The sequence below is a fragment of the Lissotriton helveticus genome, chromosome 2_1 (assembly GCF_964261635.1).
Source record: "Lissotriton helveticus chromosome 2_1, aLisHel1.1, whole genome shotgun sequence".
Taxonomy (NCBI): Eukaryota; Metazoa; Chordata; class Amphibia; order Caudata; family Salamandridae; genus Lissotriton; species Lissotriton helveticus.
Window position 1 is genome coordinate 42,969,195 of NC_136059.1, and position 14,349 is coordinate 42,983,543.

Consider the following 14,349-nt stretch of genomic DNA (forward strand, 5'->3'; position numbering starts at 1 on the left):
AAACACTCTGCCTGCTGCAATCTACAGAAGTTTTAACACATAGGGTGAGATATTAGGTTTTTTATACATGTTTTAGAATTTTTTATCACTAAATCAATAGCTTTGCACTAGCACATGCACTTTAAGTCTATAAGTTTATATCAACTGTGCTGTATTTGCGAAATTTGCACTTAGTGATATGGTTAAAGGACTATTTATTCTGATTTCAACAAGTAGGTATTTATACCGAAATGTTTTACATCAATGATTTTATGTAACATATAAATTGGGCCTTTTTAACAACCAGTTTTAAGGATTTTAGCAAAAGGGGCAATGCAGATGGAATGTAATTGTTTGAGACAACTCTTTATCAGTTTTCGGGAATTTTAAGCAAAATTATTTAATTATGGAATTTACCTGAACATCTACATTTTTCAAAAAGAACTATTTTGCCAAAATTCCCCTGATTCCTTTTGAATTTGTCTTCTGTATCCATGGTTTTAAACTTATGCACTTGTCACTTTAAATAAACACTGGTTGAGCATTAGAAAAAAAATAAAAAACGGTATTAAAAAACTGCTCACCTGACAGAGCGTGTCATGTGATCAAGGCCCTTGACAGGCTGAAACACGTCATGGCTGTAGATGTCTTCGAGCAATAAAGTATTATTATGCTGCACAAAGTTGTGGTCCATGCTCCGTACATTCGTGAACGGTATATATATATATATCTAGCTAGCTTCTTCACGAACAAAATCAACATGATTGAACTATCCTTCTCTTCCCTCCTTCTCGCACCCCAACCTACCACTACCCTACACACTCTTCCATACACTCATAAGTCGACGTCGATCTCATCTTTCACTTCGCCTAATACCTCCGATTCCCTACCTGATCTACTCCTGCATAATACCCTTCATACAACAAACTCTCCCGCTAAAAACCACGCCTCCTGGAATGATTTTAGCCCAGTATCTGAATCTTTGATCACTAATATCATGGTCAAACTTAAACCTTCTGCACACTCCAAAGATCCTCTCCCCGCCACATTAGCCCAAGAATTCAAATCCACCATCGCCCCTATTTAGTCTAAAATTATCAACTCCTCTCTCTCCACAGGCTGTGTCCCTGCATCCCTCCAACTTGGCCAAATTACGCCCATTCCCAAAAACTCCACTGCGGACCCTAATGATCCAAACAACCTTCGTCCCATCTCTAACCTTCCTTTCCTCTCCAAAGCCCTCGAAAAATGTGTCTTAATGCAACTAGAGAAACACATTATCTCATTCAATCTCCTTGATGTCTTCCAGTCCGGCTTCAGAAAGGGTTGCAGCACTGAAACTGCTATGCTTAATGTCATGGATGATATTCACCGTTCCCTTGACAAAGGTGAATCCTCCATACTTATCCTTCTTGACCTCTCAGCTGCATTTGATACCGTTCACCACCCTACCCTTCTCAACACCCTCAAAGATCGATTCGGCTTTGAAGGCACGGTACTCAAATGGTTCTACTCATTCCTCCAAAACAGATCCCAACAAATCAAACTTAGCCATTTCCTCTCAAAACCTCAACCTGTTACACTTGGAGTTCCCCAAGGTTCCATCCTCTCCCCCACCCTATTCAATCTGTTCATGGAACCACTCACCCTCATCCTCAAACACGCTAATATCAGTTACCATCTCTATGCTGATGACACGCAACTATACTACAAGATCAAATCTCACAAAGACATCCTTCACCTAAATGAGACACTGACTAAAAGTCAAAGCTGGTTCCATCTGAACCATCTCAAATTAAACCCCAAAAAAACTGAAATCATTTTCTTCTCCCCCAAAAACAATCCTCTTCCCATCCAACTCTGGGTAAAGGACATCAATGCACTAAACTGCACTCTCTCCACCTCTAATACTGTTAAGTCCCTTGGCATCAGTATTGACCAAAATCTCAAACTCGTCCCCCACATCAAAAATGCCTCCAAAAGCGCTCTTCTAACCCTTCTCCACCTCAAAAAACTCAAACCTTTCATTCCAGCAGAAGATTTCAAACTTGTTGTCCAGTCACTGGTCCTCTCCAGGATCGACTATGGCAACGCCACTTTGGCTGGCACTCCTAAAATCCATCTTGCCCCAATTAAATCTGTCCTCCACCTTGCAGCTAGACTCATCTCCGACTGCAGAAAATTTGATCACATCTCCCCCATCCTCAAAAATCTCAAGTGGCTTCCAATAGAAGGAAGATCCACATACAAAATTGCCTGCATCACTCACAAAGCTCTTCACCAAAACTCCCCTTCCTACCTTGCAATTAAACTTCAGAAAGGAGGTTGTTCCAGATCCCTGAGAAGCACTAACTCACTTATCCTGATCCCACCCAGACTTAAACATCAAAAGACGCAATCCTGTGCGTTCTCTGGTAACGCTCCCACAATCTGGAACTCCCTCCCAAAGGATATCCGATGCAACCCTTCCTACCATCTCTTCCAAAAAGAATCTAAAATATTGCTTCTCAACAAATACTGGGGTATCTAATGTCACGGACCCTTTACATGCCCACTGTATCGTAATACTTGTAGTTTGACACCATCCCTGATAACTCCTCTCTCTCATACTATGCTCTCCCCTCCCTCCTCCGCTATACCCTTGCCCTCTCTATCTCTCCCTCACTTCACTTCCATCTCTCTCCTCCCTTCTTTATTTTTATACTTTTCAATTTATATGTCCATACTCCTCTGATGCACTTGACTTGTTTGATCTCACTGTTCAATGTTTGCTTTTACCTTCCTTGTAAAGCGCTCTGATACTCTCGGGTCCAGCAGCGCTATATAAAACCTTTGAAATAAATAAATTGAAATAAATATATATATATATATATGCACACCAAAGTGTATTGTAGAATGAGTGGGTATATGAGTGTCTGAATGGATGATTTAGTGCATGACTGACTGACTGTATAAGTGAGTGAATAAATATGTCTAAATGAATGCATGGGTGAATGACTAATCTGTCACACTATGTCTTCATGGGAGACCTCAACTTCCACCTGGATGACTCCACCAACACCACCAACCTCTTGGAAAGACGAGACAACATTGGCCTCAAGCAGATTGTTTCCAACCTTACACTCAAAGACGCTTGACCCCGCCTTGGAACCCACCTGGACGCACCACTCCATGGTACACTTCACCCTCACCGGGCCGCCATGCACCGCTCCCAACCGACACAGCACTCCCTACCGCACATGGACCAAGGTAATTCAGCAGCAATAGACCGACGCTCTCAGCCCAACATCACCACCAACCTGGACCAGACAGTAGAGAATTTCAACACCTGGATCACCAGCGATGCCAACCAAGTTGCCTCCACCAAACCAACAATAATGCACAGACCCACTAAACCAGCCAGCTGCTATACACAAAACTCAGCACATTAAAACACAGGTGTAAGCAAATGAAAAAAGATGGCAAACCAGCAGGAATGACACCGACTAAACCGGCTACTAATCAACCTTCAACAACTAACACCGTCAGCTCAAAGCCACAAAAAAGGAGGCCCTTACACGTCGGATCAAAACCAGCGGGCAATCACACAGAGGAACTCTTCACTATCATCAGAGAGGTCAAATGCCTGTCAGCCACAGAAAAACTCAATCCCTCCCTCACAAGAACTCTGTGACTCTCTTGCTGACCACCTCCAAAACAAGATAGTAACCATTTACAGTCCCCTTGATCCCCAACCCTCCAACCTCTTTTGCAACGCATCAACCACCTGCTCACAGAATGGAAACCAACTTACCACACCATCGACTACTACCCTGATGAAATCCATCCACTCAGGAGCACCCACCAACCCGTGCCCTCACCGACTCCTCAACCTGGGAAGCAATAAGATCAGTCACCAGCTCACCGCCATCCACAAAATCTCTATAACTTCAGCCACATTTGCAAATGGATGGAAACATGCGGAGGTTAGACAGCCTCCTCAAGAAACCTTCAGAAAACCCCAGAGACCTCAAGAACTACTCTCCCATCTCCCTTCTCCCGGTCCCCACCAAAGTCCTGGAGAAGACCATTAACCTCCAACTCACCAATCATCAGGAAAAAAACAAAGTGCAGGATCCATCAAAATGGGGTTTCAGGGCCAACTACAGCCCTAATCACAGCAACAGACGACATTTTATTTTTCCACTTATAGAGCGCACGGCTACTCAACGGGTTTCCCGGCGCTAAGCATAGAAAGAGATTTCGCTTGGCCCTATGTGAAAATAAATATTAAATAACTATGTTTTAAGGTGCTTGCAAGGTAGCAGCAGAGAGGTACAGTGTCTTAAGAATTGCGGTAGGGAATTCCAAACTTTAGGACCAAGGTATGGCAAGGAGCACCTCCTGCGCATAGCAAATGATGCACAACTCCTAATGAATGGGATAGGTGTTATTGAATCAAAGCCCTGTGATCTTAATAAGGATTACATTACACTTACAATAAATTACATGACTATAAGCACTGTAATTATAATTACGCATATTAGGAGCTGTGTGTTTAACTGTTGAAACGCACTCATTTCTGTTTCTCTTTCTAGGGAGTTTGCTGACCAGTACATTCAACTTCTGAGTGACATATCACTCCGCCTACTGGTTCGGTATAAAGATTTTTACCACTGTTTCAAAATTATACAAGTGGTTATTGGTATTTCTTCTGGTCCTGCTGAAAGCCGTTGCATCCCTATGGGAGCTCCAGGCTGAAACATGTCAACCTTTTTTCACTATTTTTTTACAGATTGAATTACCCTCTGTCATAGATATTTTCTTTTAGTCCTAGCCTATTTATGCAGTATTAAAATTATAAATTTTCAGATGGCTCCCCATAAGAAAATCTGTGATGCAGGCCCTCACCACCAGCCAACTTGACTACGGCAACACACTTTATGCTGGCACCTCCACCGACCTCATGCACAGACTCCAGAAAATCCAGAACGCAGTAGCCAGACTGATCCTCAACCTGCCCAAAAGGATACACATCACACAGCATCTGAAATGCCTCCTCTAGCTCCCCATCCAGAAGAGATTCCGGTACAAGCTCCTGGCCCACACCTACAAGGCCCTCCACAGCCAAGGACCAGACTACATCAACCACCGCCTGTACTTCCACAACCAACCAGAAACCGCTGCTCTGCTCACCTTGCCCTCACCAACACCACGTATTTGCCCAAGCCGCTCCGGAGAACGCTCCTTCTCACACCTTGCCACCAAAGCCTGGAACACCCAGCCACTCCCGGTCTGCACTCTTCAACTGATACCTTCAGTACAGCGCCTGGATACTCCTCGGGGTGATTAGCTGCACTATACAAATACGACTAGATTGATTTATTGACAGTTTATTGCCAGCATTTGCGTGACAAGTGTTACTGGGGACAATATCAAGATTTAGGTGGCCATATCCTGATGAGGACCGGATACTCTGATGATTGGTAGGTTTGTTGAAATTGAAAAATCATTAATCTGAAAAGGTCTTTGGTCCTGAAGAAAATAGAGTCCTTAGTTTCAGAGGGGAGGCCATTAATGTATGGGGCTGGAAGGTTATGGTTAGGAGATGGAGAGAATTTCATTGCTGGTTTATTAATCTGAAATTGTATGCATATTAGTGCAATACTAGGATCTGGGTGTGCTGCCTATGAATTTAGGGACATATTACAGGCTACAGCAGCTGCTCAATTATGAGCACCTCATGCCTTTGCCTTAGCCTTCCTTAGTAATCGGTTTTCATAGTACGATCCTTCCAGATCTCTGCGATCTTCCTCTACTTACATCTTAAGGGAGCCCAGGAACAAACAAACACAGCAGGGAGGGCAAGCCTTTCAATTCCAGGTTGTGAACATTTAGAGTAACTGAATTTAAGATGTGCTTCTGAATATATGGGGTCCGATTCACAGAACTAACTTACGACAATATCCTAAACTTACTACCATTTTGGTGTTCACAGAAGGCACTAACTCCTTTTCGTATTCACAGAAAGCACTTACTCATTGATGAGCAACTTACTCATTGAAAAGTAAGTCCACTTACTCATTTTGGTATTCACAGAAGGCACTTACTCATTGATGAGTAACTTACTCATTGATGAGTAAGTGCACTTACTCATTTTGGTATTCACAGAAGGCACTTACTCATTGATGAGCAACTTACTCATTGAAAAGTAAGTCCACTTACTCATTTTGGTATTCACAGAAGGCACTTACTCATTGATGAGTAACTTACTCATTGATGAGTAAGTGCACTTACTCATTTTGGTATTCACAGAAGGCACTTACTCATTGATGAGTAACTTACTCATTGATGAGCAACTTACAATTTGATGAGTAAGTTCCTTCTGTGAATACCAAAATGGGTAACTGCCTTCTGTGAATAGCAAAATGGTAGTAAGTTTAGGATTTTGTCGTAAGTTAGTTCTGTGAATCGTGCTCATGGAATTTTGCTCAGCACCTCAAACATGACTCTTACCTTCCTAATTGCTATCCATTTGTGAGGTTTCTTGCAGTGCTAGTTCTAGGGCACTTTCCTGGTGATTGTGTATGTTAAAAGTGGCATAAACCAATTCATTCACCGTTGGGAAGTTCAGGCCTGGTCATAGCTCAATTTTCCTCGAAGTTAAGTGTTTGTTTATGATGAGCCGCTGTGCCCTACAGTGTCTCACTGGCAGTACTCATCTAAGAAATTTTCAATGGGCTTGTCAAGGTAGACACAGAAGACGCGTGCTGACACCGCTTTCGGCTCATCGAATGTAATTTCATGAGATCTGCCAGTGTTTTTATTCATTAGAAAAATAATTGCACTTTCATTGTATGTGACCAAGCTTTTCCATGTACGTCTATTTCGCTTTGTACTTTTCCATTTCAGAAAATCAGCAAAATAGAAGCCTAAACCATGCTCTCTGGATTCATAAATTGTATTAATCTGTGCTCCTCTCCAGGAAGACATCTCTAGGATGTTCCTGTCTGCTCGATCTTTTGCTCCAACCTTTTCTAGGGATCATTTATTAGTTGAACTGCCTATTGTATTTCTGTATTTCATAAAAGTCATGTCAGGTAGAAGTAGCTATTTCTATATGTATCTGATTGAATGTATCTTATGTATTCATTGCTTTACTAGTCATTGCTAGTTCAACCCTATGACGCCACATCTCATATGTGTGTGGCTTTTCTGTTTAAAACCCTGTAAAAGATGGTGATTTGAGGATTTTTTTTAGACTTTCCCTGTTTAATTGTTCAGACTCTACACAAGTCTCTCATTTGGGGAACTGTTTTCCTTGATCAGAACCTTGAGAAAAATCCTTCCGCTGGTGCCCAAAACAGCCAGAGCGTTGATTGTTGGAAGTATCATCCTCAGAAGGATGGACTATTGTAATGCCCTACTATTGGCGACCCCAAAATTTTTGGTTGAACGTCTCCAAAGAGTCCAGACCTTTGCTGCCAAACTAGCACTGGCGAAACCACGGTGTGCATCAGGCTCCTTGGCTCTTGCTGAGCTTCACTGGTTAGCAATAAGGCAGAGGATCCAGTTTAAGTCCCTCTGCTTGGTCTTTAATGCTCTGCATGTGGCTGGACCTAAACCTCTTCAGGAGACATTTGTGTGGTATACGCCATTAAGGTGTCTCTGCTCCTTTACGGCCTGTCTGGTGACAGCTCAGAAAATTCGCAAAGCAAAATCAGGAGGCAGGGCGTTCAGCTCTGCTGCTGCCAAACTTTGGAACAGCCTTCCTCTGGAAATCAGGCAGTTTCAAGACCTTCTGCAGTTTAGGAAAAGGGTTAAAACGTGGCTGTTCCCTAGAATCTGATCGTTAGGAGGGCTTCTCTCTTTGGAATCCCTTTTGCATCTTCCACTGACTGATGTTTCACGTACTATAGCGCCAAGATACCCGTAGGGTGATAGCCGTGCTTAATAAGTATCATAAACAATACAATACTTAAGTCTTTTCTGGCTTTCCTTTGAAGGCAGACTCCCTAAAGCTGTCTGTCTTTGCTATTTAATAAAAAGATTCCTTGAATTAACAACTCACTCCGTTATGATGGTGACCTGAATAGCCATGTGGATATTCAGATATAGTCCTAAATAGTAAACAGCACACTCTCTGCATTGCATTCCATTTCTGCTTACTACATTAGTGTTCTAAAACAATTCTCCATGGACACATATTTCCACATTGATACTCACGCCGTCATGACTCAGCATCACCCCCTTGGGTGGACCAGTTGTCCCTGAGGTGTAGACTAGAGTGGAGCATTGATTGACCCTCTGGGAGGCGATGACGTCATCGAGTTGAGAATCAGGAACTTCAGATCCCAGCTGCATGAACTCCGCCCACTGCAGACAGAAAGAGTCGTTGTATCAGAAAAGATAAGCCATAGGCCACCACACTGTTAAGAGTCCGAAGACAAACTATGAACGGGATACTCAGAGGGCTAAGAGGCAAGAGTTCAAGCCATCAGCTTGCTAGCTGTCTCAAGAGAGAGTAATACAGAAGGTACTCACTAGAATAAAAATATAACACAGAGTGAGAAATCAAAGGGTAAGCACGGACCAAAACACTGACCATGGGGCTGCTGGACAGAGACAATGCAAAGAAGAACAAATATACAAATGACTGTGTTGTTATTGTGCACTGGCAGGGTAGCACCAAGCAAATGTCCTGGTTTTGGGCCAGCAATTGGCATGATCTTGAGCCTGAAACTTTACCTCAATTACTACAAGGTGAGCCTCTATTCAAAGAGGGTCACCAAACACAAACTTCATTCCAAGTTGACCACCAACCATGAACACAATTTTATTATGACCAGCCTCTTCCTGTGAGGTAATTTCCTTTTCTGAGTCAAGTCCATTCCGTTCAGGTGCGTCCTGGTCAGGGACCAGCCAATTCCCATCACGTGGTCCATGTCTGGGCTCAGTCCCTTTCTGTCATGTGGTTTCCTGTTCTGAGAACACACGGTTCCTCTCAGTTGGATGATGTTTTGCCACTATACTGATCCTCAACCTGCTCAAAAGGACCCACATCACCAGGCACCTGAGAAACTTCCACTGGCTCCTCATCTAGAAAAGATGCCAATTCAAACTCCTGACACATGTCTACAAAGCCCTCCATCAACCACTGCCTGACCTTCCACCAACCATCCAGAAACCTTTGCTCTGCCTCGATCACCCAAAACTGCGCATCCACCGTACCCACTGTGGAGGATGCTGCTCTCCCACCGCCCCACCAAGTCCTGGAACACCCTCCCCCTCTGAACATAGCCCAGACTGACAGACTTTAGGAAGAAACTCAAAACCTGGCTCTTCGATTGAAACCAACATCCCAGTGTAGGACTCGCATCACATAAGTGCTAACAACAATAGACACCATAAATCCATGAATGGGAAGGATTATTAAGATGACTTAATAAACCTCTAGGAAACAGGGGACTACCATTCCCAAGGGTGGACGCGGCAGAACCTGATTAGAGGTAATGCTGCTAGCTGTGAAAGACGTTTTATCTGTTGCTCAATCTTTTTTGCCTTGTTTTAACAAAATCTGTACTGTTCTGCTTTGCACTTTCCTATGCCCATATTTTGAAAATTGCATTTTTCACAGTCTTACTCACCCGCATCTGATTGCTCCCATGCCCTGGTCCAACTCGGTAAGTGCCGTTGAGCAGAGGGCGTTCTCAGGAGTAACTTTCAGGGCGTGACACTTCCGGCTGCAGTTAGCGGACTAGTCTTTGCGCTTCACTGCTACTTAACCGGATGCCCGGACGCACACCCAGCGAATGCGACAGAACCTGATTAGAGGTAGTGTTGCTAGCTGTGAAAGACGTTTTATCAGTTGCTCAATCTTTTTTGCCTTGTTTTAACAAATTCTTTACTGTTGTGCTTTGCAGTTTCAAAGGCCCATATTTTAAAAATTGCATTTTGCACAGTCTTACTCATCCCCATCTGATTTCTCCCACACCCCGGTCCGACTAGGCAAGTGCCGTTGAGCGGAGGGCGTTTTCGGGAGTTACTTTCAGGGTGGGACACTTCTGGCTGCACTTAGCGCACTAGTCTTTGTGCTTCACTGCTACTTAACCGGGTGCCCGAACACATGTGCAGCGGACACGCGTAGCAGGCGCGCCGGAGCCGCTCCAAAGTAGCGCCAAAGGCAAGCCCGTCTGCGCCCATCCACGCCTGGCTGGGACCAGGGGCCATGACCCCTGGCAGTTTCCAAAATAATCTCATTTATTGTGCTCAGACTTTGACTGATTTGAGAGGGGCCACTGGCATCAACTGTCTACACTCAATGAACATCGCTAACAGTCCCTCTTGCTGCTGCTACTGTAACGTTAAGTTTTAACCCCACAGCAAGGAAGCACCTTTACTTGGCCCTCCCTTAAAACTCTAGCTCCTAAACTGCCGCTCCCTTCCTAGGCACTCAGTCGAACTTGCACTCCTACTAGATGACCTCAAACCAGATGCTTTTTTCCTGACGGAGACCTGGTTACAAGACGAAGTTGACCCAGTCATCACTCAAACCCTGCCACCTGGGTATCTAATACACAGAGTGGACCATAAGACTGGAAGAGGTGGGGGACTAGCTATTATATTTAAAGACAACTTCAGTTGCCGGTCTTCTACGGACGGGCTACCAGACTGCGAAAGCATGAATTTCTCCCTAGAATTTTCACCTACAAGCACCTTCTCCGGCTTACTGCTCTACCAATCCCCAGGACCCATAGGTCAATTTCTCAGTGCACTTCCTACACTTGTTTCCAACTTTGCACTAACCCCAGCTAACTCACAATAATGGGGGATCTTAATATCCACCTGGATGACCCCTCCAATCATCTGGCCAATGAGTTATCAACAAGCCTCTCGGCACTTCAAATTAAGCATAAAGGCTTTGACCCCACGCATGTCAATGGCCATCTCCTTGAACCTGTGTTTAGTAATGAGCAGAATCTTTTGGTTGGTGTTCCCATCCCCCATGGACGGATCACTCGTTAATTCCCCTGGTCTGGGAGACTTTGCCTTCCACTCCTCCCCAGAGCGCTACTTTTGACAGTAGAAAGGAAATGGTCGAATCTCTCCATCAGCCAATGGACTACAGCTCTTGGTGCCACCAGACCTCATAGTGATTCTAACCCTGAGATGGCAATAATAACTTTAATCTATGGATCCAAAGCTCACTGGATACTATACTTCCCAAAAAACCTTCACACAAGAGATTCAAACAAAAATGGGCACCATAGTTGTCCCCTAAATTAAGGGAGCTTAAGCAAACCTGCAGAAAATTTGAAAGTGGATGGAGACAGAATTTTGCAGAAGAGAGGAAAAATTATTACAGTGAGGCAATTAGGAGTTATAAGGCAGAAATCAAATCGCCCAAACCACCTTCTATGAGGAGAGGATAAATGCAGCTGCCAACTCACCTAAAGAGATCTTTCGTATCTCTAAATCCCCCTCCACCATGCCACATAAGACTCCCAAAACGGAGGAAGCCCCAGATCATTGTAACTACCTGGCAGATTACTTTCATCAAAAAATTCGTATGATATGCCTTCCTTTTCCTCCCCATCAGACTGAGTCTAGAGCTCTCAGCACCAGAAGTCTGCACCCCGAACTACAGTACTCTCTAGGGTAACCTCGGGCACTCCCATGGACCCCGCTCCTCCGCAGTACCTCTCACTAGTCACTAATGCTATTCGCCCAGTCATCTTGGATTCTTTAAACTTCTCCATTACTTCTGGCACAGTACCCCTGGCATGGAAATGTGGTCAGGTTAAAGCACTTCTGAAAAAAAACCAATTTAGATCACTCCAACATGGCCAACTACCGACCCATCTCCCTCCTTCCCTGGCTGAGCAAGTTTATTGAGAGACACATAAATTCCACGTGGTACAGTACTTGGAATCCAACAACTTGCTCCATGTCTCTCAAACAGGATTCCGTCCTCAGCTCGGGACAGTGACGGCCCTTCTGGCTGTAACAGAAGAGGCAAGGAGACTTCTTGACCAGGGCGGCTCAGCAGCAATCATTGTTCTAGATCTCAGTGCCGCCTATGACACTGTTGATCATAACATTCTGCTTGAGCGTCTAAACAATTTTGAGCAAGAAACCTGGCGCTTACCTGGTTTCAGTCCTTTCTAAAGGATCGGTTCTCTCAAGTCTTTGAGGGAACTGCCACATCAAACCCGTGGCCTCTCAGCTGTGGGGTTCCCCAGGGTTCCTCCCTGAACCCCACGCTTTTTAACACCTATATGGCTCCATTGGCAGAGATTGTGCTACCATTAGGCATAAAGATCATCACCTATGCAGATGATACTCAATTGGTTGTGGCATTAAATCACCCTGAAGGATCATCTTGCTCTCTAGGTACTTGCCCAGAGGCGGTAGCCGAATGGATGGAACTCTCCCACCTCAAGCTAAATGGGGACAAGACCAAACTGATGTTTCTGGGCAAACCTCAATCACCCTCCTTGGCACTTATATGGCCGACCTGTCTTAGCCCTATTCCAACCCCTAAGCAGCAGATTAAGAGCTTAGGCATGTGGTTAGACAGCTCCCTCAGTTTTAATCATCAAGCCACTAAGCTCTCTACTACATGTTTTGGCCTAATGAGGATGCTAAGAAAGATCCTTCTCCTCCTCCCTTTCCAGGCGAAGAGGATTATGGTGCAAGCCCTTATACTGTCCCGCCTGGACTACGGGAATGCGTTGTATCTGGGCGCCCCTCAGTCCACAATCCAGAAAATACAAGTGATCCAGATTTGTGCGCCTCACCAACTTCTCCAGATTCCTCCGAGACAATCAGTGAAACCTGCACTGAGGAATCTTCACTGGCTCCCAATTCGGGCTAGGATACATTTCAAGGCCATGTGCCTAGCCCATAGAGCTATGTGGAATTCAGGCCCAGCCATCATCCAGTCATTGGTCAACCCCTATCAACCCCCCAGGAGTCTTTATTCTAGCTCCGCTTTTTTCGGCACCCCAAGGAAAGTACGAAGATCCAGATGGAGTGGCGCTCTTTCTCCCTGAATGCCTGCAATCTTTGGAATTCTATCCCCCCCTAGCCTCCGAGGGGAACCAAACATACTGGCTTTTCGTAACCTTCTCAAAAGGATTAGTTACTTACCTGTAATCCTAGTTCTCATCCAGGGGTATACTCATCAAAGTCATAATCTATGAATAATCCCCGCCCATGTGCGGGATCCTGGAGCATATAGAAAATACATATAAATATATATGTATATATATATGTGAAAACATACATTTGCAGCCTAAAACATTTCCTAACTGGCAAAATTGCCGCAAATTTACATAAATTAGCATACATACAGTAGTACTCTTCCAAACCCTAAGGAAGAAAGAGAGCAGAAAACATTTGTATACAACAATGCTTTATTGCCATAGGAAAAACCTGTAATTGCAGGCATTTGCCAGTAGGCTGCAGTAGAGTATAAAGCAAACAAAGAAAACTGACACCTTGCCTTTAAGGCATTAGAGTAGGGGTACTGTGCCTTTAAGACCTGAAGGCAACCCCCTGCTCCCATGGTGCACCACAGGTGACAGTTGGGTCAGTTCTTTTTTCCGGCTCCTTCTGTGAGGATCCTGGAGCTTGAGCTCTTCAGCTTTCAACTGAAATTGTGTTTTTGAGAGAATTTTCTCTTATTATTCGACATTTTTTGGATAAATAAGGCTTCTGATTTATTTTTCTGTGGTAACCCACAAGAATTTCCTGTCAGAATGTCTGCTCTGTTCCGGAAATGTCCTTCTTGTGACATAAAGATGGTTCTGACTGACCCACATTCTGTGTGTATTGTGTGCCTTCCATCTACACACAATCCTGTTCAGTGCCATCACTGTCAAAACTTTAAAAGTCGAACTCTTCGCGACAGGGAGAAGATTCGACTTCATGCCATGCAGGAGATGGACAAAAGTCACCAGGTGGGTGCTTCTACAGCCCCCAGATCTTCTCCTACAAGCAAGCACGGCCAAAAACGGCGTCATTCCGCTTCTCCTGTCCCCAGGAAGAGGAAGGAAGGTCGAAGAACTCCGTCGACGTCGAGGTCGCCGCCGAAGAGGCCAAGATCATCTTCACGACGTCGAAGATCTCCGCCGCAGTCAAGTAAGTCGGCGTCGAGGCGCCATACTTCGGGCTCGAAGTCCATGGCTGCTACCACATCTAAGTCTCTGTCGACGTCGAGGCTTCCGTCGACGTCGAGACACTCTCTGCCGCCCCAGAGGGGATCGGCGTCGAGAGGTAGGACGGCATCCAGGTCGCTGCCAGCTGGCGGGCCGCCGTCGAGAGGGACTGTCAGATCCCATCCTTCGACGTCAAGGAGGTCGACGCCGAGGCGACGCCAGGAAAGGT

General features: G+C 44.8%; 1 protein-coding gene across 1 annotated transcript in view; it reads right to left on the reverse strand.

The window, feature by feature from the left end:
- Positions 1–14,349, reverse strand: part of LOC144817688 (long-chain-fatty-acid--CoA ligase ACSBG2-like) — a 614,824-nt gene that overhangs the window by 331,533 nt on the left and 268,942 nt on the right. Inside the window, exon 6 of the mRNA XM_078674435.1 lies at positions 8,185–8,334. Coding sequence (XP_078530561.1) covers positions 8,185–8,334 — 150 coding nt within the window. The remainder of the gene's footprint in view (positions 1–8,184; positions 8,335–14,349) is intronic.